This window comes from Oryctolagus cuniculus, chromosome 16 (assembly GCF_964237555.1).
Source record: "Oryctolagus cuniculus chromosome 16, mOryCun1.1, whole genome shotgun sequence".
Classification (NCBI taxonomy): Eukaryota; Metazoa; Chordata; class Mammalia; order Lagomorpha; family Leporidae; genus Oryctolagus; species Oryctolagus cuniculus.
The window spans coordinates 14,177,483-14,203,240 of NC_091447.1; the positions used below are offsets into that span (position 1 = coordinate 14,177,483).

Consider the following 25,758-nt stretch of genomic DNA (forward strand, 5'->3'; position numbering starts at 1 on the left):
GCAGGAACCAAATGCAGGCATGGTGTCTGGAGGCTGAACTTCCGGGAGGTAAAAAGGTTGGATTGCGTTGGACACCGTGGGTACCCATGCTCCCTCTGGCCAGGCGACACAGCATTGTCTCTGCCAGAGGGAGGTTTTCAACAGATGCTGAGCCAACGGGGCTTTCTGATCTTGGTCTGTGAACCTGCAGAATCGTCAGCCAAAATGAACCTTCTCTCTTTAGTGTTAGTTCCCTGTGGGGGTTTCTTCTAGTAACAAAAAGTTGACCATTCTAAGTTACATCATCATAACCGTCAAAGCTGGAAGCCAGAAACTATTGATTTTTTTAAATTATTTGACAAAGAGAGTGCTCCCATTCACTGGCTCACTGCCCCCTCCCCCCCACCACCACCTGCACCAGCTGGGGCTGTGCAAAGCCAGTCAGGAGCAAGGAACTCAATACAATATGGGTGGCGGGGACCCACAACTTGAGCTATCACCTGCTGCTTCCCAAGGTTTTCATTAGCAGGAAGCTGAAGTCAGGAGCCACAGCTGGGACTTGAACCCAGGTACTCCGATATGGGATACAAGTGTCTAACTGGCATCTTAACCCCTACACCAAACGCCAGCTTCTGAAGTTTGAAGTAATATATAAAATAAAGTATCTCAATGTGCTGTTCAAGCCTTCACAGAAACATTTCTAGAAGTCACATCTATCATTAGCTACACTGATGCTTTACAGGCTTCTCCTCACTATTTGCTACTATTTTAAATTATAGAGTATAAGAAATCAATTGTTTTTATCTGATTTGACTTGAATACATTTTTTCCTTTATGCATCAATGACAACATTTCCTCAGTCTCATTCTAAGTGTATTAAGCACTAAACATTCCCATTTTGTTTATGCAAAGCACAAGTGTCTCTAGAACATTCCAGAATAGTGTTCCAGGTGGCGGGGTATAGATCCTTTCTACAGGACTCCACCATGTAACTGCCACAGAATTACAGAAACTCATCTCGGTGTAACCGGAAGGTTGAAGCTGAAAGCCTTTTTTTTTTTTTTTTTTAATTTGAGAAAAATCATAAATAGCAATCATAAGGAGTACCGGGTTTTTTGGGAACAGCTAAAGAAATCTACTTCAGTTAGTTTTTTCAACACTCATACACAAAACGTGCTCCAGTAATGAAAACACTCATCTATTAAAGTGAATTACCCAGAAAGCCAATGACCGTTTCCGATCGGCACTGCCTGTAGGAGTCATTTAACCTAAGGACGGCGGGGTAAATATTCAACGTTGCTCTACTAACTCATGTTCCCTGAAGTACTGCTGCCAGTTTTGTTTTGCCTGTATTTTGCCATCAGATACAATGGAATTTAATGCACTCCCCAGTCAGCTTTACTGCAAGAAGCCAGGAAAAGCTTACAACTTGAAAGGGTGCATTGCTGGCCATGGAACTCCCCATTAATGATTGAGAAGCAGGGCCAATACATCCCATATATAACTTGATGAAGCACAAATAAAGTTTTTTTGAATGTCCATGGTTGAATCGTAGATTAAAGCACTATACTGCTAAAAGCTAGACTTTCTTTCCTGGTCATTATACATTCTGAAAGCAACAGCAACGACTCCAAAGGCAGCTGTTTACGGCTTTTTAATGCACTTAATTCTTGCCTATTTTCACAATTTCATCACAGAGTTCCACTTAGCCATTCTCACACTAACAGATCTTGAGATCTAGTTTTATTTTCTGATACCTCTTGTGCAGGAAATACTTAGTGATCTAAGGCTGTGCTTAGAGCAAACCTTAAAAGCCATCCCTTCAGTGATCCATAAATTCTTCAAATCTATTTTTATTTTAATTTACCAAATTGTGTTTTGGAAGCCCATAATTCCTCCCATAGGAAGGAATGGTTTGAATACAACAGGTATCTCCTTCTTAGCTATATTTAATTATACACAATGCCTTTAAGAAATGCTACCAGAAGGAGTTCGGAGTAACACTGGCCAGTGTTTGCCTACCTTCCCCAGACTCTTGCGCCCAGAGCAAGGGCCATGTTTGCGGGTCACCTGGGACTTAGAGAGGAGAGAGGCCCCCGTCAGTGGCTCTCATCACCTATGCACAATCCTAACCCACTTGTGGCTCATCTGTGTGGTCGTCAAACCCGCTGGGAAGCTGAGGAAACAGTACCTGGGTAGCCCAAGGCACAGTACTTAACCTCTCAGACCTTAGTTAACTCACTTGTAGAGCGAGAATCATATCTACACCTAACACAGCTGTAGTAAGGATTACTTAGGATAGTACAGTGTAGCTAAAGCAAGTGGCAGAGAGCCTGGCACGCACCAAGCATGAGCCTAGAGCTTCATGGGTCTCCCATGTGGGTGGCAGAGGCCTAAACATTTGGGCCATCTTCCACTGCTCTTCCCAGGCCATTAGCAGGGAGCTGCATTCAAAGTGGAGCAGCCGGGACACAAATGGGATGCTGACATAGCAGACAGCGGCTTTACTTGTTATGCCACAACACAAGCCCCAATATTCTTTATTTTCATAACAGAAATTCATTTAGATCCCATCCCAATTCTCCAAGTGTCATCACCCAACCAGGAAAAACTGAGTACTAAGAACTATGTATGAACTAGGATGAACTGAAGGAGAAAGAGGTGCAGCAAACCTGAGCAAAGGAATGGATGTGTCTGTCTGTCTGAGTCACAAACCTGTGGCCTGCAGGTCTTGAAATCCTTTAAGGATGATGTTGGAAGTTAATAACATTGTTGTGGAGTAGCAGCTTAAGCTGCTGCCTGTGACACCAACATCCCACTTGAGCGCTGGTTTGTGTCCTGGCTGCACCAATTCTGATCCAGCTCCCTGCCTGGGAAAGCAGAAGATGGGCCTCTGCTACCCACATGGGAGATCTGGAAGAAGCTCTTGGCTCTGGCCTGGCCCAGCCCTGGCCATTGTGGTCATCTAGGAAGCACACTAGGGGGTGGAAAAGTTCTCCCTCTCTCTGTACCTCTGCCTTTCAAACAAATAAATAAATCTAAAAAACAAACAAACAAACAAACAAAACACCCAAAATCAGAAGTTCTGGTAACAGCGGTCGAGCATCTAACATGCTGAGCAGGGCGCAGAGCCAAGGTACCCTCCAGGCTACCCCTGCTGGGCCCTGGCTGGCTTCACCTACTCTCTGTGGACAGCTGAGTTCCTGCGTCTTGGTCCATGGTATAGCAGCAAGGTGGAGACAGAAGAAATCACACCATATAACTGACATGCAGAGGAAGGTGAGAAAAGGAGGCAGGAGCCCATTCCTGAGGGAGCTCTGAGGGCTGCACCTGGGGGCTGGGGGCTCATCCACAGGAAAAGGCCGGTGAGTTTTTCAAGGCAGGAGTGATGAGGGAGATGTGGATTAAGCCTGCTGCACCACAGAGGCCAGAAAGGATAAGGGAACGCCAAGGGGAGGGAGGCGAGTTTGGCTTTCAAGATGTTGAGCTTGGATTCTGCGGGTTACTCGAAGCAGAGCTGTCGAGCAAGACGCATCAGAGATCAGAGTTTGCCAAGCAGGCCTGGAGCCGTGACTCCTGCAGACTCAGACCACAGAGGAAGGCCAAGGCCACCAGGGATTCTCAGAGCCGTGGTCTCCAGCTTGAGCTGGGCTGGACGCTGAAGCTCCGGCCACACGAAGGGAAGCTTGCGCAGCAGCCATGCAGGCACCGCCTGGGAGATGCCCACACCCCCTGCCGGAGCCCTCTGCGCACCAACCCTGGAGACACAGCAGTTGATGGCTGAAGTACTCAGGTTCCTGCCACCCAGCTGGGGAGACCTGCGCTGAGTCGCAGGCCCCTGGTTCCAGCCTGACCCAGCCACAGCTGTTGTGAGCTGTACACCGGCAGATGGAAGATCTCTCTCTCTCCTTCTCTGCCCTTCAAGTAAGTAAAATGTGGAGCAAGAGGACCAGGTGGGTTAAGAGATAGCAAAGAAGGAGAGGAGAGAACAGAGAGAGTGGGAGACTCAGATGTAGTGGAAGCCAACAAGAATGGGGGATGGGGACGGAGGATGCCGAGGGCTGGATGCTGCTGGTCGGGGTGGGTGGCAGGGTGAGCACCAACAGGCTGCTGCAGGCACTAAGGGACGGTGCTGCTCTAACGGGCTGGGAGGGGTGCTTCTTGGTCAGTGAGGGGATGCACCTCTCATTAGACTGAAAGGAACAAAGGAGAGTCTAAGGAAGCAGCTCTCCCACGGCATACCACGCTGTTTTTCCCTAAGACCCTGGCTGCAATTGAAGAACTCATTGATTAGAAACAGCAATTGCCCTCCTCAACCGGCCAGGAGACTCCGTGACCCAGGCAAGTGGCATTTTACTGAACAGCCCAACTCAGCACGGGGGAGCTGTCCCGGGGATGAAGACTCTGACAGCAATTGGCCAGCACTGCCAACGAGGATGAGTACCTGGGACTGGCAGTCCCTCGGTCTAACTGGATCAGCCTCTCGGAGCTCCGGCAAGCTTGGGTGATTAATACCCATCCCATCGTGTGTTCCTAACTCACAGTGTTCCCAAGAACTTGGCAGCTACACATTCAAAAATCGCAGGTAACAAAGAAGACACTAACTTACACGTAATGTCTTAATCAGAAGCCTCAGATATGGCTATTCCAGCAACAGTCCCTCTTAACACTTGAATCAATCTAGGATCAGTGATATTTTCATCTCTCATGTACCAATAGCTTCCAGTGCAAACTTGAAATACATCATCATTCTTTTTTTTTTTCAAGATTTATTTATTTATTTGAAAGTCAGAGTTACACAGAGAAGGAGCAGAGAGAGAGAGAGAGAGAGAGAGATCTTCCATTTGCTGGTACACTCCCCAATTGGCTAAAAGGGTTGGAGCTGCACCCATATGAAGCCAGCAGCTAGGAGCTTCTTCCGGATCTCCCACGTGGGTGCAGGGTCCCAAGGACTTGGGCCATCTTCCACTGCTCTCCCAGGCCATAGCAGGGAGCTGGATAGGAAGTGGAGCAGCCACGACTTGAACTGGTGCCCATATGGGATACTGGCACTACCCACGACGCCACAACCTTGCCCCCATCATTATTCTTAATGCTAATATTTTTCTGGTCACTCTGAATCATGCACACTGAAGGTCAGAAGGAAAATGTTTTGCTCTTTCTGGTTAACAAAAATTCTAGGAACACTACAGAGAAGTTATTGTCATCAAGGTCTAGCAACAAATCATCACTCGTGCCTCTCGTTGAGCTAGGAATTGGCGTGAGAGCTGGGTATATAAAGATAAAAAGTCCAGGGGCCGGCACCATGGCTCACTTGGTTAATCATCCGCCTGCAGTGCCGGCATCCCATATGGGCACCAGGTTCTAGTCCTGGCTGCTTCTCTTCCGGTCCAGCTCTTTGCTGTGGCCTGGGAAGGCAGTGGAGGATGGCCCAAGTGCTTGGGCCCCTGCACCCATATGGGAGACCAGGAAGAAGCACCTGGCTCCTGGCTTCAGATCGGCGCAGTGCACCGGCTGTAGCGGCCATTTGGGGGGTGAACCAATGGAAGGAAGACCTTTCTCTCTGTCTCTCTCTCTCTCTCACTGTATAACTCTGCCTGTCAAAAAAAAAAAAAAAAAAAAAAGATAAAAAGTCCACACAACTTGCTAATTTAAACTCAGCTCAGCTGAGGCATTTTCAAAATAATCTTGGCCAAGATCTTACGGAAACCAACAACTTCCAACAGGAGAAAATTTAGCGTACTGCTTGCATTTATGATTATTCTAGGGCAGATCTATCGGCCAGCAACTACCAGCAGGGGTGCCTCTGTGCTCCGCTTCTGGGAGGAGTCAGGAGAACCCTTCTCAGGAGCCGGCACACAGGTGGCAGGGAGACTTGTGGGATCTGCAGCCCTTCCCTGAGCTCCTGTTACCTAAGGCTGAGCACAGTGCTGTGTGCCAGGGGGAAGGCAAAGCTGTGGGTTCCCAGGGTCTTGGCATTTCACTGGTGCCAACGAGGCCCAGGCTGATGAACCTCCTACCCCTTATGAGCCAGCCTCTGGCCCTAGCCCTTGCCCCCACCCATACCTTTGCTTTAGCTCTGCCGAGCCTGCACCTTGCTTTGAACCACACCTATCCTTTACCATGCACCAGGAAGCCAGGCGTGGCTTCACTGGACAGAGAGGAGAAGTAGGGGAGGGATAATGACAGCAACCACTGTTTGAAAATAACCAAGGCAGGGGCTGCCGCCTGTGATGCTGGTATCCGTATGGGTGCCATTCGCGTCCTGGCTGCTCCACTTCTGATCCAGCTCCCTGCTAACGTGCCTGAGAAAGCAGCGGAAGATGGCCCAAGTATCAGGGCCCCTGCTACCCATGTAGGAGACCTGGATGGAGTTCCTGGCTCCTAGCTCCAGCCTCGCCCAGCTCTGTTGCAGCCATTTGGGGAGTGAACCAGCAGATGGAAGATGTCTCTCTGTCTCTCCCTCTTCCTCTGTAACTCTGCCTTTAGGAGGATGACCACGGCCGTCACCATGTATTCACCACACTGTATGCTGGCATTGGAAGCTTCATCTACAGGATCTGAGCTTCAAACACCCACCGAAGGAGGTGGGCCTTCCCTTCTCCTTGCCTAGAGAATGCATAAGGACATGGAGGCTGACACAGGCCAGTGCATGACAGCCACACAGGTCTCCTTGGCAAGATAATGACAAGGCCTGGCCCCAAGCGAGGCTGGGTCCCAGCCCGGGCTCAGTCACTGTGCCATGCTCTTGTTGGGGTGTGAAGAGCAACAGGGGGCAGGAAGTGACAGAGTCCTAGGGCCCCTGGGATTGGGAGGGGGAGGAGCGTCACGGACTCAGGGCCTCGGTGGTTGTGTTGGCCTTGAACGCCAAAGGTGCTCGCATGTGGTGGTGCCAGCTGCAGTTCCTTTATTCCCGCTCGAATCTCATTTTGTTTCTATTTTCTGGTAAACATCCAGTCTTAGCCGACAGAAGAGAGTGGCCAATTTGTTTTTCTCAAAGTAGAACTGACAAGTACAGGAATGGTTGCGAGAATCCCCAGTTCATAATGCTTTTAAGATGTTTCAGTGGCCAGTTAGACGTACTGACATTTTTAAATATTACAATGCAAAGGCGGAAACTAAAGATCTTCCTGGCACAAGGCCCAATCATAAAACTCTATTCCTTCTAGAAAAACTCCGTAGCAAACATCATAGACACCGAGAACCATCGGCCACCTTACTCTGCATCTACTCTCTCCTCTGTCAAGGGCACCGACTCCCTGACCAGCGCCTTGGTGGTCCCCCACCTCAGCTGCGTCTCTGCCCAGCAACCCAGCTCTGCAAACACAGGCCCCCAAATGCACATCCCTAGTTGCGGGCTGAGGGGTACATTCAGTGCCTTCCAGGCTGAAGGCCTTAGTTTCAAGTGCTTCCAACAGGTGTGTTTAGTTTCGAAATAAACGTGGTGGTGGGTGTCTGCTGGAGTGCTTAAGCTGCTGCTTGGGGGACCCGCGTCCCGCATCAGAGCCTGGGTTTGAGTCCCACTGCTGCTTCTGATGCCAGTGTCCTGCTGATGTGCACGAAGGCAGAGGTGATGGCTCAGGCAGCTGAGTTGCTGTCACTCATGTGGGAGAGCTGGACTGATTTCTGGACTCCTGGTTGTAGCCTGGTCCAGCCTTGGCTGTTGTGGGCATTTGGGGGAGTGAACCAGCAGATTAAAGATCTCTCTTTCAAGTAAAATCTCAAAATTAAAAAAATATACTACTCAAACCTGGAAACATTCATGGGCTCTTACTACTGATGATGCAAAGGGACTTCAAACTATTCGTGGAAAACCAGAATTAAAATGTAAGTTTATTTTGGTGAAAAAATCTTGAAATTCATGTATAGTTTTTTTTTATTTTTTTTATTTTTTAAATTAATTAATTAATTTTTTTTTGACAGGCAGAGTGGACAGTGAGAGAGAGAGACAGAGAGAAAGGTCTTCCTTTGCCGTTGGTTCACCCTCCAATGGCTGCCGCGGCTGGTGCGCTGTGGCCGGCGCACCGCGCTGATCCGATGGCAGGAGCCAGGAGCCAGGTGCTTTTCCTGGTCTCCCATGGGGTGCAGGGCCCAAGTACTTGGGCCATCCTCCACTGCACTCCCTGGCCACAGCAGAGAGCTGGCCTGGAAGAGGGGCAACCGGGACAGAATCCGGCGCCCCAACCGGGACTAGAACCCAGTGTGCTGGCACCGTTAGGCGGAGGATTAGCCTAGTGAGCCGCGGCGCCAGCCAAAATTCATGTATAGTTTTTAAAAATAATATGCATTTTCCATGAAATTTCTGAAGACTCCTCAAATTGAAACTTTTCAGAAGCTCAAGCACATAACTAGTAACACTTCTTTTTTAGTTTCTCAATTATCAAAAATAGAAGTTTTTTTGTTCAAATGTTTACTTATTTTCAGTTTTTATTTGAAAGCACAGACAGAGCTCTCCCATCTGTTGGTTCACTTCCACAACAGCCAGGGGTGGGCCAGGTTGAATCCAGTCGCCCAAAACTCAATCCTGGTCTCCCACACTGGTAGCCCTGGAGCAGTCACCTGCTGCCTCCCAGGGTGTGCATGAGCAGGAATCTGGAATGGGAAGTGTTGGGGAATGTTGGGAGCCCAACCGGCTACTTTTCCCTTATGCCAGACACCTGCCCCAGAAAAGCGCATTTAAGCATTGCCATGCATATTAAATTTATCCTGATCTCAGTACCTTGGGTTTTTAGAACATGCCAAGGAAGACATATCGGCCTCATTTGTCTTTTTTTTTTTTTTTTTTCCTTTTGAAAGCACACTTTGCTGTGTATACAAACTCTGCAAACTGCACTGGGACGTGCACACAACGGCAGTCAGTGAAGACACAACTGAGCTCACTGGACTTCTCACACCACAGTCACCAGGGACAATGAAGATGGCTTGCAACGCCTTCAAATTCAGATCCAAGTGCATTGGGATACAAAAGGTCATTTTTTAGGTGTCCAACTTTGGGAAGGAAACACAAAGTTAAGATGAAAAGGTCTTCACTTTGCTTTTTTCCCCCTCTGTAACAAGAGTCTCTCACACAATAGATTTCAGGTATCTATAATACCCAAGAGTATAATACATGAGCACAAATGAGACCGGAAGAAAATTTAGGGAAAAAAACAACCAACTTGATCTGAGGACTTCGCAAATTCTTCTTTGTCGTGGGAATATTTAAAACACACTGCAGGGAGACAGCAAGAAGGCAAACAGTGGAAGATAGTCACTTCAAGCTATGCTCATTTGTAGACTAAGCAATGCATGTGATGGGAAACTGCAAACGCTATTTTTCTCGAGTGCCCTAAGCGAAGCTCATTTAAAGGATTAAAAGGTTGAAAAGATACAAAGTTCAGAAAGCAACCTGTAGCCAAGTCTGCAGCACAAGAGGACACAGAATTGCTCTGCAAATTCTTTCCTGTCGCAGGAAATTATGTCACAGTTTGTATGGTGACAAGCTACTCTGGGTGGTTTTGTTGAGTTTTCCACTTTCTCTCCCCTCTTCCTGCTCACATCTGTCGAATTTCATTTCTAGTTCCGAGATTTGGAGGCAGGAGTGCCGGCCACACTGCAGCCTGAAGTACCAGGCAAGAAGCTGTGAAGTGAATGAAAAGAAAGGTTCCGATTGTAGGGCAGGACAGCCTGAGGGCAGATAAGGAGGATGCTGGGAACGGGAGGCCAAGGGTAGGGCAAGGCAGGCTGCAAGGGGGAAGTGAGACACAGCTCAGGAACAGGGACGTGGAAGGCCAAGATTCTCCCACCCAGAGGATACGCCGTGCAGAGGCGTGCTTGTCAGTGACAGCTATCCCGCGACATGATGAAGCCACAATGCGACTGAAGCCCGCTGTGCGAGACGAACATGCCAAGATCACAGCCAGGCGCCGCCAGCCGCGGCCGTCCCCTGTATGATTGTTGGATGTGCACTGTCACCCGCACAAAAGAAACACTCCAGCAGCCCGCATCCCGACGATGTCTGCGGCATTTTCAAAGGCAGAGGAGGACGGGTGAGGATCTCCCTTCAGATCCAGCAACTGCAGCGGTGACAAAGACCTCCGAGACACAGAAACGGAGAGATTTCCCAGCCCCTGACACTCGGTTCAACGCACGTCCAGGTCATTCCAGGGGCTGACGCTCGCATGAAACACCGTGTCGCTGACATCACCAGGGGGTCACCCTCACCACTGACCACCGACCCGGTCTCGCTCCTTGCCACCTGCCATTCCAGAAACGCCTGCTTTGCCTCACACACTTCAACAAGTGTCTGGACATGGACAAAATCACACACGTTCCCACTGAAGCTTAACAGTGGTGTGCTCGGAGAGCCCACGCTGAGATCATTCAGATTCAGAACAGGATATCCTCTTCAAAAGAACAAAGCCCCAGCCATCACTCGACCAAGAAACTGGGCTGCAGATTAGTTCCCCCAAGAATTACAGAGTGGAAAGAGACAGAAATAGTTTTCAATCCTAAAAGGTATATATTAGGGAGGCAGAACATACAGAGAAAATTAAACAAGCTGTTCTCTGATGCAAATTTATTTTTTTCAAAAACAGGAAAAAGTGGGTTTTACTGAGGATTTATTTCAAAAGCTACCTTCATTCCATGTCAAAGAGACAGAATTAAGATTTAAGCCATTATCTTACTCTTATAACTGAGCACTGTAACTAGGATCTCATAATTCTACATAATTCTGTGTGGCTTATCAGAGTGGCCATTAGAATTTGTATTTAAAAACAGTTTAGGGGCTGGCGTTGTGGTACAGTGGGTTAAGCCACCAGCTCTGATGCTGGCATCCCACACTGGAGTGCTGGTTTGAGCCCTGGCTGTTCGGCTTCTGAGCCAGCTTTCAGCTAATGTAACCAGGAAGGCAGCGGAAGATAACCTAAGCACTTGAGCCCCTGCCCCCAACATGGGAGACCAGAATGGAGTTCCTTGCTCCTGGCTTCAGCTTGGCCAGCCCTGGCTGTTGCGGCCACTTGGGGAGTGAATCAGTGGATCGAAGGTCTCTACCTGTGTGCATGTGTCTCTCTCTAACTCCCTCTCTCTTACTCTCAAGTACATACATATCTTTCTTAAATTTAAAAAAAAAGTATAAATGTATGTATTTTGAGACTCTGAAAATTGACATTCATGTACAAGCTTAGGGCAACTCTCTGCATACCACAGTATAAGTACATACTTTTATTCAAGAGGAAGAGAGTGACAGAGACATATATAGAGGAGAAGAGAGAGAGAGAGAGAGAGAGAGAGAGAGAGAGAGAGAGAGAGAGAGAAAAGACAGGCAGAGCTCCTATCCTTTGATTTCCAAAATTAGGAACCTGGGGTCTCAGCCCAGGGCTCCTACATGTGTGGCAGGGACTCAATTTCCTGAACCATCACTTCTGCCCCCCTGTCTATACTGGCCGGAAGTTGGAGTTAGCAGCTGGATCCAGGAATAAAACCCAGGTACTCTTGATGTGGGTATCTTAACCAGCAGGCCAAACACATGTCCCCACATTATTTGATTTTGATCCTATGTTGCTCTCATTAACTAAGGCCTGTGTGGGAGTTGGGATTCTCTCTTTCCTCTCTCATTTTTTTTTTTGATTTATTTATTTATTTGAGAGGCAGATTTATGGGGAGAGGGAGAGAGAGAGAGATGCTCCATCTGCTGGTTTACTCCTCAAATGGCCGCAGCAGCCAGAGCTAAGCTGATGTGAAGCCAGGACCCAGGAGCTTGGGCCATCTTCCACTGCTTTCCCAAGCCATAAGCAGAGAGCTGGATCAAAAGTGGAACAGCCGGGACTCGAACCAGTGCCCAAATGGGATGCCGGCATTGCAGGTGGCAGCTTTACCTGCTATGCCACAGTGCCAGCCCCTGAAATCATTTGTAATATTAAAACTAAAATTTAGTTCCCAAACTACAGCTCAAATGTGGAATAAACATGAAAATGATACAACTAAAACCACACACTGGAGGGCTGCCACTGTGGTGCAGTGGGTCAGGCGAAGGCATGTGCTGCCAGCACCCTGTATCTGAGAGTGGAGTCCCGGCCGCTCCACTTCCAATCCCGCACTCAGCTAATGGACCTGGGCAGCCAGTGCAGGATGGCCCAAGTAACTGGTCCCCTGCCACCCAGACGGAGTTCCTGGCTCCTGGCTTTGGCCTGGCCCCCAGACCTGACTGCTGTGGCCATTTAGGGAGTGAAGCAAGCAATGGAAGATCTCTCTGTCTCTCCATTCCTCTTTGTTCTACCTTTCAAAGAAAAAAAACTCTTTAAAAAACCACACATTCCAATGACCCACGCTCATCCCAAATAGGAACTGTTTCCTGAAAATTATGCTGTTGCCCTCCTTATTATATCCTGACCCATTAGACATCTTCTTTTGCCCAATGGATATGCTGTAATGAAAACTTCTACATTTCCATTATTAATCAGTGTATGTTAATGATCTTCTGCATCAGCTTGGTCTCACTCCATTTCACCTTGCTTCATTACCAACAAGGGTATTAATTAACCCACAAGCTACCGACAGTGTAAAAACATCAATCCCCTTGTTATCACACATAATCTTTTTGTCTGAAGGCGGTGTGAACAGATTAACCCAGAAGAAGAACACCTCAAAGGAAATTCACCAGCAAAATCTTCGTCTTAATCATGTCTCAGCGGAACAGTGTGTCAGTTGGAAGTAGGACCTCCCTCTCCCTCTCTGCTTCTCCGTCAACCACTTCTGAAGCACAGAGCTCACCGGAGGCCACCATGCTCACAGCTAGAAGCCAAGAAGCGAGTCTTCGTGCTGGACACAAGATCTAAGTAGATACGGAAGCACCAGATTTGGGGTTTACAGCTTGAACTGAATGGTAGATTATTTTTTACATCAACTTGGCCTTTTATCCACAGTTCTAATCCCTAACAAAAATGATCTTTGGCCTAAGGCTAGGGATGCACCCAGGTGCATTTCCAGTTGCAAGTGTTCACACAATCACTGAGCAAATCAATTAACTTCTCCCTCAACTTCTAAGTCCATTAAAGGGGGCTCATTACCCTGCACCAGGATCCATGTCATGGCACGAGGTCTGGAGAAATGAATCTGTGTCTTGAGTAACCTTTGAAGCCAGCCTCTCAGATCTGGAAGGGGCCTCAAATGCCATGTGGTTTAAGGCCACTTCTTTTATAAAGAAGCAAATGGAGAGGAAAATTTCTAGACAATTCTAATGACCTCATCCACAGTTTATAACCTCCCAATGCTTCAGTTACGGTGGTCTAACACACTACCTTCTCCATCTTAGTAATTAGAAGCTAAGAGAGCTGCCAAAAACCACAGCAAAGCCAAGCCAAGCACAAGAACTTCAGCACACACGTGACTGAGCAGGGCAGAAACCGCATTCTAACCGGAGCACTGCTGTTGTCGCGTGTCTGCGGCCACCGTGCTGGGGATCTTCACTGGCGTGGTGACAGGGGTTCCGAGTCTTCGGGGTATCTAACAAAACACAGCCTTTACTGAACACTGCCACTCCTCACCACATCTGAGCCACAGCCGTGCCAGCTGGAGTTTGTGCCAATGAATTTACCCTTGCGCTGATTTTTTTTTTATTTGCATGTATGCAAACAAAATTAACCTAATATTTCCAAGTGGCAGCTTCAGACAGCTAAAAAAGACCTCCGGTGCCAGCCTCGTCCAGCTGTGTGTCTTGGAAAAAGCTGCTTTCACTATTTGAGGTGGGAAAAGGCTGACATCTTGGTCAAACATCTCCTCTGCTGCAGAGTCAAAGACTTCATCAATAGCAATTTCCCTATGAATACTGCAAATTTCTTTTACTTGCAACAAATCTGCTTCTTCCGGTTCTGAATTCTGGCGGATGACTAGAATTTTCACATTAATGCTGAAAATACTTTAAATGCATTAAAAGAGATTCCCGCTTCTTTAATTTTAAAGACATGTGGGTGTAACTGCCCTACACTAGTGCCTGTAATGATATCATTTAATATATAATATTTTCCTATTTATTTTGTTCATTGTCCGACTCCTTCCCTGAGAAAATCAGCCTCCATGAAACTTGTAATGTTTGGTTTTCAGGGACAGCCCTGGCATTTAAAATGGTTCCTTCACAGCAGGAAGTCTAAGGTATAAATACATATATATGATTTATTTATTATTTTTAAAAAGATTTATTTATTTACTTGAAAGTCAGAGTTAAACAGAGAGAGGAGAGGCAGAGAGAGAGAGAGAGAGGTCTTCCATCATCTGGTTCGTTCCCCAGATGGCCGCAATGGCCACAGGTGGGCTGATCCAAAGCCAGGTGCCAGGAGCTTCCTCCAGGTCTCCCACATGGGTGTAGGGGCCCATGGACTTGGGTCATCTTCCACTGCTTTCCCAGGCCATGGCAGAGAGCTGGATCGGAAGTGGAGCAGCTGGGTCTTGAACCAGTGCCCATATGGGATGCCTGCACTGCAGGCGGAGGCTTTACCTGCTCCAGCACAGTGCCAACCCCTATTTATTTACTTTAAAATTCACAGTTACAGAGAGGGGAGTGCGGGAGAGAGAGAGAAAGAGAAAAAGAGAGAGAGATCTGCCCAAATGGCCAAAACAGCCAGTGCTGGGCCAGGTTGAAATCAGGAGCTTCTTTGAAACCATGTGCATGTGGGAGCCTAAGCACTTGGGCCATCTTGTGTTGCTTTCCCAGGTGCATTAGCAGGGAGATGGATCAGAAGTGGAGCAGCCGTATGGGATGCTGGTGCTGCAGATGGTGATTTAACCCACTGTGCCACAGTGCTGGCACCCACAACGTTATTTTTATCTAGCGTGAAGGAATTACGTTTTTCTAAGGTATTCATTCAGGTGCATGTGGAGACTGAATAATGAAGAATGCACTATTCGATTTATGACAGAGGCAGTGGGGTCAAGGTACAAGTTCAGGAATTGCAGGGGTGACAAGTGTAAGAGAAACGAAGTGGCGCTTTTCATCACAGCAGAAGGAGAGCTGCTACTTCTGTCTTTCCAATAAGCTATTTCTGAATATCCCCAAATGGCTTGGTAATCAAATTCTGCAAATGGATTTTACTAGTAGGTGATAAATCAAAGCCAGCCTTTGGAAATGTTATAGTATAATTTCTCAGTGGAACTTTCAAGGCTTCTCACTGAGCAAGGTTATGTACAAACACAGCATTAGGGACACAAACCAGCTCCTATAGGAGATGCTAGGGTCACAGGCAAGAGGCTCAGCCCACTGTGCCACAGCGCGGGCCCCAGGAAGGAATTCTTGACTCCTGGCTTCAGCTTTGTCTGGCTCTGGTTGTTTCTTTCAGGCATTTGAAGAATGAACCAGTGGACAGGAGATTTGTCTCTCTCCTTCCCTGTCACTCTGCTTATCAATAAATCTTTGGAGCCGGCATTGTAGAGCCGCAGGCTAAGCTGCCCTTTGCAACGCTGGCGTTCCGTATCAGTGTGGTTTGAGTACGGGCTGCTCTCCTTCCAACCCAGCACCTGCTAATGCACCGGAGAAGGCAGTGGAAGTCTGGCCATGTAGTTGGGCCCCTACCACCCACATCGGAGACCCAGATGGAATTCCTGACTCCTGGCTTCAGCTGGGCCCAGACCTGGTGTTTGTGGCCACTTGAGGAGTGAACCAGTGGATGGAAGATCTTCCTCTCTGTTACTCTGCCTTTCAAATAAATAATAATTTTTTTAAGGGAAAGGCGGCAGATCCCTCTGAGTCACTGTTTCAGGGATGAAAGCCGCTGCAGAGATCATGTATGACTTAAGTTCTCAGGCTGTTTATTAACGCGGCCCAGGGTTAGAGGCTCGTCTCCCTTCCCTGCTTCTGGGCATCGGCTGCTCCCTTAAAACCTCATTCCCCACAGAAGCCATCATCCTGTGCTGGCAGTCCTCAGAGCCCGGAAAGCCTTGTAGTGCAGCGGCTCCCCAGCCAGAAGCCAGGTGGGCTGTGTTCTCTGCACCCTCAGCTCTTCAGTGCTAAGGGTTGAGACACCAAACAGCTGTGGGCCTCGCGCTTCTTCCTGCCCTCTGATTTTGTCCTTTTCTGTGTGGGTCTGGGACTTCTGAACTTCGTGCATCGTAGCTGCAGGGCAGGTGCCAGCGGCCCCAAGGCTGGAGGTTAGCTCTGGAGAGGGGTTGGCAGGGGGAGGTGGAGGAAAGCAGGAACGATGCCCTTGGCTCTCAGAAGCCTGCCACGGGTCTCTAATAACTGGAGGTGCAGGGTGGGCGATTGGCATAGAGGTTAAGATACCACTTGGGCTGCCTGCATCCTAAGACGTGCCTGGGTCTGAGCGATTGCAGTTTCTTGCTAATACACACCCAGGGAAGTAGCAGGTGATGGCTCAGGTCCTGAGGTCCCTGCCACCCACATGGGAGACCCAGATGGAGTTCCTGGCTCCTGGCTTCGGCCTGTCCACACCCGGTTGTTGAGGGAATGCGGGGGAATGAACCAGTGGATGAGAGATTTTTTTTTTTTTTTTTGACAGGCAGAGTGGACAGTGGGAGAGAGAGACAGAGAGAAAGGTCTTCCTTTTGCCGTTGGTTCACCCTCCAATGGCCGCCACGGCCGGCACACCGCGCTGATCTGATAGCAGGAGCCAGGTACTTCTCCTGGTCTCCCATGGGGTGCAGGGCCCAAGCACTTGGCCCATCCTCTACTGCACTCCCTGGCCACAGCAGAGAGCTGGCCTGGAAGAGGGGCAACCGGGACAGAATCCGGCGCCCCGACCAGGACTAGAACCCGGTGTGCCGGCGCCACAAGGCAGAGGATTAGCCTAGTGAGCTGCGGTGCCGGCGAGAGATTTCTTTCTCTCTCTCTCATTCTCTGTATGTGTGTATATATTTGTCTCTCTCTCAAAAGAAAAGAAAGAAATTAATGGAAGTGAGACAAAGTGCTATTTCCAAGGCTTTCAAACTTCACTGCTCATTAGCCTCACCTGGGGAGCTGTTAAAGCACGTATGGCTTAGACTGCAGCTCCACTCAGTAGCATCAGAAGTCTCTGGGCATTGGTATGGTTTGTAAGGGCCTCAGGGAATGGTAATGTGCAACCACAGATGAGCTACCCTGCTCCACTTGTTATATGGCATTGCAGAAACCATAGATATTTAAAAGATAATCACAAAATCATGGAAAGACTTAGCAGTATCTAAAGATTTCTCTACCTACCCTCAAAAGTTTAGTCCTGTCAAGGTCATGTTGCTACGGGGATATTATGGTCTGGAAATCTGGAACTGAGACGTGCCTCACGCTGAACCAGAAAAACCCTGAGAGACAAGGGAATCATGGAAGGTGCCCACTGCCCTGTCTTCTATCTTTTCAAGGATCGCAAGTAAAGCATTCTTAATTTTCCTCCACAAAACTCATGTGTCAGGAGTTCTTATCAGCGGGCTGCTGGCAATGGAAGAGACAAAAACAGTGAACAGAAGGTGACGTGTGTATGGGGCCCGCTCTGGCTTCGCTGTGGTTCTGTCAGAGCAGTGCTGCTGTAACACAGAGCAGGCACTTGCACAGAAGTTGTGCCTCTTCACAACCGAGACTCACGACCTCAATCACACGCTGCACCTGCTACGAGATGCTGGGCGCAAAGCACCAACGCTGGGAGGTGGTAACAGACTACCCTGAATGATAGATAACCTCATAGAATAAAAAAAAAAAAAAAAAAAAAGGCAGCCATACCTTCAAGAAATCAGGTCAGGTCTAATGAGAATCGTCTGGGAGGTGTAACCTATTCCTACAATCCTATTCTCTCCAGCTTGTTTTTCCTGGAAATCTGTAATCCTAAGGGCATTTTTTTTCCAAATGATGAACAAAGAATAAGGAAATGGAAAATAATGCATTTCCTCTTTTGTTTTCCCTATGGTGGGCCTGTCATATCACAGATGCGAAGGAAAAAATCAGCAAGATTTGTCTCTATAAAAATCCATCTGCTACACAGTCACCCCCTGGCTTTGAAACAGAAATCATGATTCCCAGCAGAAGTATCTGCGAGCAAAACCCACTTTGATTTCTCTCTGGGGAAGGGGGGAGTTAACCAGAGCAGCACACACTGCAGCTCACAGCACAGCGCAGGGCTGGCTGCGCCCCTGGCCCCTCCACTCACAACTCTCGGCTGCTTCCTTGTGGTTTTTTTGTCACTCTCCTGAATGACCAGCGGTGTCTGCCCTATTTCTGGGACCATGAAAGGGGGAGCTGCCGAAATGGCTAGGTTTTTCTCGAACATTGCAGGAGCTTTCAAGTCAGAACCTGAGCCTCAGAAGGGAAATCTTCCAGTACAGTCTCCATCACTTTCCAGGTTCACGAATAAGCACCCAGCGACCAGACTCCAGTTCTCCCTCCTCCGACAATGAAGAGCGGTGCAAAGGAAGAGATGCTGAAAAACTTATGGGACCACACATTTCATCACCGCTTGCTCTTTTGGGGGAGTGCTCTGGCTAATGTGGTAAACAGATGGGGGTGGTTATAAAGTAATGAGGATTTCAAAGCTGGACCGTAACGCCTGGTTGGTGCACTTGTTCTCTATCAGTATTTCCCATTTGTATGCTTTTTAAGAGTTAAAAAAATTCATTTATTCAATGCCACAGATGTCATTGGACAATTCCTTGTGCCTAGTACTACCAGGGAGAAAAAATATGAACACTGAGGATTATGAAAATAAGTAATGGTGGGGCCAGTGCTGTGGCGCAGCTGGTTAATGCCCTGGCCTGAAGCGCTGGCATCCCATATTGGTGCTGGTTCTAGTCCCGACTGCTCCACTTCGATCCAGCTCTCTGCTATGGCCTGGGAGAGCAGTAGAAGATGGCCCAAGTCATTGGGCCCCCGCACCCACATGGGAGACCTAGAGGAAGCTCCTGGCTCCTGGCTTCAGATTGGCGCAGCTACAACCATTGCAGCCATCTGGGGAGTGAACCAGCGGGTGGAGGACCTCTCTCTGTCTCTACCTCTCTCTGTAATTCTTTCAAATAAATAAAATAAAACTTAAAAAAAAAAAGAAAATAAGTAATGGTAAGTGTGCATGTATGAAAATGATTTAGGTAAACATTACTGGTTGCATGCAAACATCTTTAACTCATCTTTGCATCCAAAACTCAGCTTGATTTGGTAACAGGACACTGTATGAACTGTTTGGTTGTTTGTTACTCTACTCTAATATGTATTTATCTTTATTTGAAAGGCAGATGAGACAGATTTCTCATCTGCTTGTCCACTTGCCAAATGCCCACAACAGCCAGGACTGGGCCAGGCTGAAGTCAGGAGCCAGGAGCTCAATCTGGATGTCTCCATGTGGGTAGCAGGGACCCAAGAACTTGAGCCATCACCTGCTGCACTAGCGGGAAGCTGGAATCAGGGGCAGAGGTGGAATTCAAATTCGAACACTCCTATACAGGGTGGGACATCCCAAGTAGCATCTCAGCCCCCATGCCCAATGCCTGGCCCTCTCTTGCACTCTGGATTTGAGGAGCAACAGAAATGCCCTGGCATTCTCTCCTTGGCCACTCAGTACAGTGACCTTTTCCCACTGCTATGTGAACATCCATTAGCAACCCCACCAGCCTGTCCTGTGTGCTGGGGTGCGGGTTGGTGCAGCAGCTAAGGTGCTGCTTGGGACCCCCACGGCCCATGGTGGAGTGGCCGAGTTTGAGTCCCATCTCCGCTTCTGATTCCAGCTTCCTGCTGAAGTGCACCCCAGCAGGGCCCCCGCCATCCCTACGGGAGACCTGGATGGAGTTCCTAGTTCCTGGCTTTGGCCTGGACTCATTCCCAGCTGTCGTGGGCACTTGGGGGAGGGAAGCAACAAGAGTTCTGTCTCCGCCTTTCAAATAAAAGGAGAACAAATGAATGTATTAAAAATCAAACAAGAAGGCCTCTGTTGGGCCCTGCATCTATGTTTTCACAACTAAGTGACCTCTGTGGGACAGGGATGGGCAATTCCTCACATCTCTCTCCTGGTCACCTTCCCAGCGTCCCTGGGGCACGGGAGCACAGGAAGGTGAGGATGCAGAACAGGCTCACCCCAGCTGCTGGGGCCACGGCTCGGCTCTCCTCCCTTGTACCCCGTCTCCTCCTTGCCCCCGGGGCATCATGGAGGTCCACCATATGGCTCGACCCGGCCCCATCTGGCGCCATCTCCCTCAAAGGGGAGCTCAAGAACATAAAACCGCCGCTGCTGACTTTTATTGCGGCCCCTTCTCATTTCCCTCCATCTGTCTTCCATATGGTTTGTGCAACTCTATCAGGCTCTCGTGCACCCGGGCTCTGCCAGCCGGATCGAGACAGAGACCGAGAAGTCACCTGTGTCAGGGAAGAGAGGCTCAATGATCTAAACATCTCATTCGTCCAGTGTTCAAACCCCTTTCTCTTGAACTTGAACACAAAATGGACTTTATATTTAGTAGATTTCTTTTTATCGTCAAAACCACCTGGTGGCTTTTCTGCTGTATTTTCTCCAAGCGCAGTGCTTGAAGTGTTGACAAAGTACCTGGGACTTCCACTTGGGCGTCCCTATTATAATACTGTCTCTAAAGCTTTTGACTTTTCCTATTTCAAAAAATTCTTCTTTGACGGAAGGAAAAGTTGGTTCTATGTCTCTGCTTTCAAATGTCTCTGCAAAACTCTGAGGTTTCATGCGTGGTCGTCCCCACACACTTCAAGGAAATGAGCTAGCTCGTGGAATCAGGTGGGGCTGACCCCTCCTGCCCTGACCCAGGCTGATGCCCTCAGGTCAAGTCCCTGAGCCCTGGTCCTTTTTCTGCTCTGCGGCTGACCCTGGGGCTGCCATCATCGGGAAGACAGCAGGCATGACACTCAGTAGCCCGTGCTTAGCCGCTATCCTATCCGGTGGCGTTAGTGACAGTACTGGGGAGATTTGTCAGTCCCAGCAGGAAGTAGAGGGAACTTGATAATGAGCACTGGGGCCATTTTTTCGCAAAAGTAAAGGGAACACAAACTAATGTCAGTTAGAAAAACAGAGTTGGGGGGCGGGGCGGATCCAGCTAGGTCTTGTTAAGGCTTTAATCATTGCTTTGCTTCTTAGTATGACCTACATTCAAAGTCGTGTATTAGAGAGAAGCTGAGGGTCATCAACAAGGAGAAAGCCACATGTCAGGTGGCTCTCCATGACAAAGAGCTTGCCGGTATTCTAGCAAAGGCCTGTGTAAAGGCAGCCTGGCCAGGGGACCTGGAAATCACATGCAGTTCCATGATTGCACCTGATGAAGCAGAACATGTGAACTGGCCGCAAGGGCATGGAACATACAGACACAAAAACAGCCTATACCTCGAGAATCCATTTGTCTTGTAGCTTTTCGTAAAAATGACAATGATTTTCCTCCCCTTCCAAACCAAAAAAAAAAAAATATGAAAAATAAAGCATGCAGGTATTTCAAAAAGTTCATGGGAGACGCATATCATGGGGAAAAAAACCACACACGGAGGTCAACATTTTCTGTGCCAAAAGCAATTTATCTTCTTAGTGCCATTTCTCCAGGAACTTGCCAAAGTTCCCTTGGATTTGCTTGGATTCTGAGATCAGACAATAACATGACCTTAGGGAACACCCCTGGGTCATTCTGCTCCTGTTTTTAGCCCACTCCCATAGGCACACCTTGCTGTGTTTCTCTCACTGGCCTTCCTCTGAGGTTCGGGACAGAACTACCAGGCCGCGGGAAACTCTCGCTCCAACCTGCCCTGTGCTTTCACTAACCCTCCCGCCCTGCCAACAGCCCGAGGGCTCTGCACCAGTGCAATCCACCACTGCCTTTTCTTGATGCAAGCAACACCCTGCACAGCGCAGGTCATCAGAGGGGCCAGCACAGCTGCAAAAAAGCGCATTTCATTGAGCTGCAAACGCCATGCTCCCAGTCCAGGCCTATTCACTGAAATAATCGCTCCAGGCTGCAGCCAATTACAGATTCTGGTTAAGAGACTCTAGGAGCCTCCCTTCTGTGCTATGGCTAAGTCGTTTCGTCAACAGAACGGCAACGCTTCCTAGAAGGGCATGGGTGGGCAAGCTGAAAGGGTATTTTGCGCTGGGGTTAAGCAGAAAGGACAGGAAAGCTGATCACTTAAGGCCTCAGTGAATCAGTGCGTGGTCTGCAGAGCTGCGACCCTCACCCTGGCTCTGAGCAGCCAGCCTGCAGAGCACTTAGAGAACGGCAGAAGTTGAGGTTCAGCCTGCAGCTGCCTTCATTGTTGACGTCTGGACCAGGAGACGCGCGGGCCCCCAGCCCCACACTCCCTCCAACCAGGTGGACGCCCCGGGCCCCAAGTCCCTGGCATTTCTTTCCCGTGCGCACCGGCGATGGAACGCTGGCCGCCTGCCAGCTGCCTGTAGGTGACATTGGGGGAAACACCACCACGGGAGAAGCAGGAACATCTGCCTGGCAGGCGTTTTTTTGGTACATACTTCTCCGGTAGCCGGCTGGGGCTGGACACGCGTCCGTGGACCGGATGGGGACGGGAGGCAGGAGGAGTGTGCCGGGTCCCCCTCGCCAGCCTCGCCCCCCTTGGTGGGGGGTGTCACCGCGCCATGGCCTTACCTGTTTCTTTGTCCTGGACCTCTTCCAGGTGCAGGTCGTTCAGAAGGTGCTCCAGAATCTTCTCCGGGGTCCCGGACACCACCACGTATCTGTCGGAGAGCAGGGAGTCCACTGAGTCGTCCTCGGCGGAGGACTGCGAGCGGCTGCTCCACCCGTCGTCGTCATCCTCCTCGTCGATGTATTTGAAGTAAGGCACATCGAAGGTGGGCAGGGGCGGCGCGCGCTCCTCCTTGCGCGGCAGCCGCGGGTCACACACCCTCAGCCGGGAGCTGCCCATGGCGCACGGGCGCTAACAAAGGCATCCCCTAAGCGCTCGCAGCCCGCGCGCCGCGCGCCCGTGCTCTCGCGGCGAACGGCGCGCGTCTGGCTGCGGGGAGCCCTGCAGTCAGCCAGAGCGCCGGGGAGGCGGGGAGGAGAGCCAGGGAGGCGGGCAGACGAGGCGGCGCGGGCTGGGGCCGGGGGGCGCGGGCAAAGCTCACCTCCAATCGCCGTCGGCCGCGGGGGCTGGGCCGCCGCCCCTCACTCTCCTCAGCACCAGGACGTCCCGCTCCTGCTCTCGCACCTGCACCGTAGTCACCTCCTCGTCTTGCTTTGATGGTGGATGGGGGAAGGAGAGAGGGAGAGGAGATTAAGAACGGGGGGGAAAGGGGGAGGGGAGGAAACCCCCAAAGCCGACCCCCAGGAGCTCGCTGAAGCTGCAGCGCGGCGTTCCCTGGAGCTGTTTCCCCGACCCCGCACCCCTTCTTTAGAGGTTCAGAATAAACGCGGAGCCCGGTTAAGAGTCCACGGTGCAGCAGCCGGACCCAAAGCACAGAGGGTCAGAAATACAGCAAATAGAAAATACAGGGCGGGGTGGGGGGAGGGGTGGCATTATAAGAGTTGGTGTTTAAAACTATCTGAACCACTGCAATGAGAGAATGCATCGTGCTGCCTTCTTTCACCTGGCTGACGTTCAGGAAACACTACCGGAATGGGGAAAGCACTTTTAAACCTTCCACTATTGAAATACGGGAGTCCTTGTTGCTTTCACGAGAAACCGTATTCCACGGCTACAGCAGGTGCACAGCACACTCAGTGGCTACCCAGCCTGACTTTAAGAGGGAGGCAGAAAACTACCCCTTCCATCAAGCAGGGTGGTCACTCACTTGCGCTGCTAGAAAGAAGGCAAGCAGAAAGTGATCCCCTGTCAAAATCTCATAGAGGCGTCCGGGGTGAGGGCTCTCTGCCTGTCTCCACCCCAGCCCCTTTGTAAAAAGGAGAGAAGGCTGAACCATCACTCATTTCTGCACACACAGCTTCCCGGCTGGGACCAGCGTGCTGTGCTGACGTGGCCCTGTCACAGAGGATGCTCCCTGCTGACCCGGCCGACCGTGAGTGAGGAACTCTCTCTCGCAGGGGGTTCCGGGTGTGATTCTCCCCAGTGCAGCACCCAGGAAGCAGAAGGTAGCCCCTCCCACCCCGGTGGGGGAGAACCCAGGATGCACCTAAGGACACTGCATTTCTGGTGATGTGAGCAGGAGGAGGTGACAGCAAGCAGGTTTCACCTCTCTTCACACGTTCCTGCTGCTACTGACAGCAAATCGCACCTCTAATTAGGTACAGACATTAAGGAGAAAGGCTGAGGGTCTCCCACAGGGGAACAGGTACCTGATCCAGTAGGGCAATCAGGGATGAATACGGGTTTTGTTCACCTTTCCTAAGAGTGGGAAGGCACTGATCTCGCCTTAACTGCTCACCAAATCCATGACCACATTCAACTCCTGGTGTACCGACCCCTCACTTTCTTGGTCACTTAGGTCCTCCAAGATTTTCTCAAGAAATCTAAAAGTACTGGCCGTTCTACACAGCAATGTAATTTCATGATCATTGTTTTCTGATCTTTGAGCGGCAAATGATGCTAGGACGCAAAGCTGTGTTACTACGTCTCGGCAAGGTCAGACGCATAAGTTACTGTGGCGATTAATGCTGGGTATTCACTGTGAGTTCTCCCAGAGGATGGCTGCCTGGCTCCCAGAACGGGAACACCAATGTGTAATCGCCACTTCTCATTTCTCCTACGGGGCTCTTTTGTTATCCAGGTGGCTGAAGGGGAATAGGTGGGCCAGAAAGAGGGCAGATACTGAACCCCTTTCCTTCCCCCCCCCCCCGAAAACAGGCGTACCGACACGTCCAGACACAAACACACAAATTGTCCTGAAAGGATGCAAGTCTGTCCCTGGCCGACATGCATTTCGCAGGAGCCCGCTGTCGTGCTGAAGTGCATTCCGCACTCCATGCGTGCGTGATGTACGGTGTGATTAACTTCCCCGGGCCACACACATACATATGCATGGGCAGGGCTTCTCTCACGTCTGCCTGAGAGGCGATACGCGGCTGTGCCCCCGGCAGGCACACTCCACTGGGCAGGCAGGCGAATGCCTGGGCCTCGCTGATATACTATCAATAGCATCTATGTCGCTGGGATCGCATTTCCATTTGGAAAAGCTGTTAGGAAGAAAAGGCAGAAAAATCCATGTCCAGAGGGAGAGGCACGTTATCTGAGACTGCCATGAAATCCTCCTCCTCCTATTTAGGATATCTGGCTCTCAAGGAGGACAGAGAGATGAATGCTGCCTGACCTGCTCGCTCATCAGAGCGTTAGCCTGGTTCAGAGTGAAAGTATGCATAGCAGGTGAAGCTGCTGTCTGCAGTGCAGGCATCCCATTTGGGTGTAGGTTCGAGTCCCAGCTGCTCCACTTCCATTCCAGCTCCCTGCTAACGTGCCTGGGAAAGCAGCAGAGGGTGGCTCAAGTCCTTGGACCCCTGCACCCCCATGTGGGAGACCTGGAAGAAGCTCCTGGCTCCTGGCTTTGGCCTGGCCCAGCTCTGGCTGTTGTAGCCATCTGGGGAGTGAACCAGCGGGTGGAAGATCTCTCTGCCTCTCCCTTTCTCTCTGTAATTCAGCCTTTCAAATAGATAAATCCTTTTGAAAAAATGATTTGCAGGTGTCTTGCACACATTCACGGTCCTAGGACTGTGGGAAGGAGGCCCACATGAAGAGACTGCAGGAGGTGATGGTGTGGGGGGAAGGGAGGGAGCTGGAGGGTGTCTGTCTGGCCAGGGCAAGGAGGCAGGGAGAGACAAGTGATGAATGGGCATCTTGGAGGTGCTGGGGACCACCTCCCACCTGAGCTGGCACAGGCAGGTCGGGGAGGAGAGGAGCAAGAGAAGAGGAGCCTGGGTTTTCCTCCCAGGTTTGCACTC

The 25,758-nt window shown here is 49.9% G+C and overlaps 1 protein-coding gene across 1 annotated transcript in view; it reads right to left on the reverse strand.

Moving 5' to 3' along the window:
* Nucleotides 1–25,758, reverse strand: part of RAPGEF5 (Rap guanine nucleotide exchange factor 5) — a 245,354-nt gene that overhangs the window by 53,908 nt on the left and 165,688 nt on the right. The window contains exons 10-11 of the mRNA XM_051852807.2: nt 22,995–23,104; nt 22,516–22,604 (exon numbers count right to left, since the gene is read on the reverse strand). Coding sequence (XP_051708767.1) covers nt 22,516–22,604; nt 22,995–23,104 — 199 coding nt within the window. The remainder of the gene's footprint in view (nt 1–22,515; nt 22,605–22,994; nt 23,105–25,758) is intronic.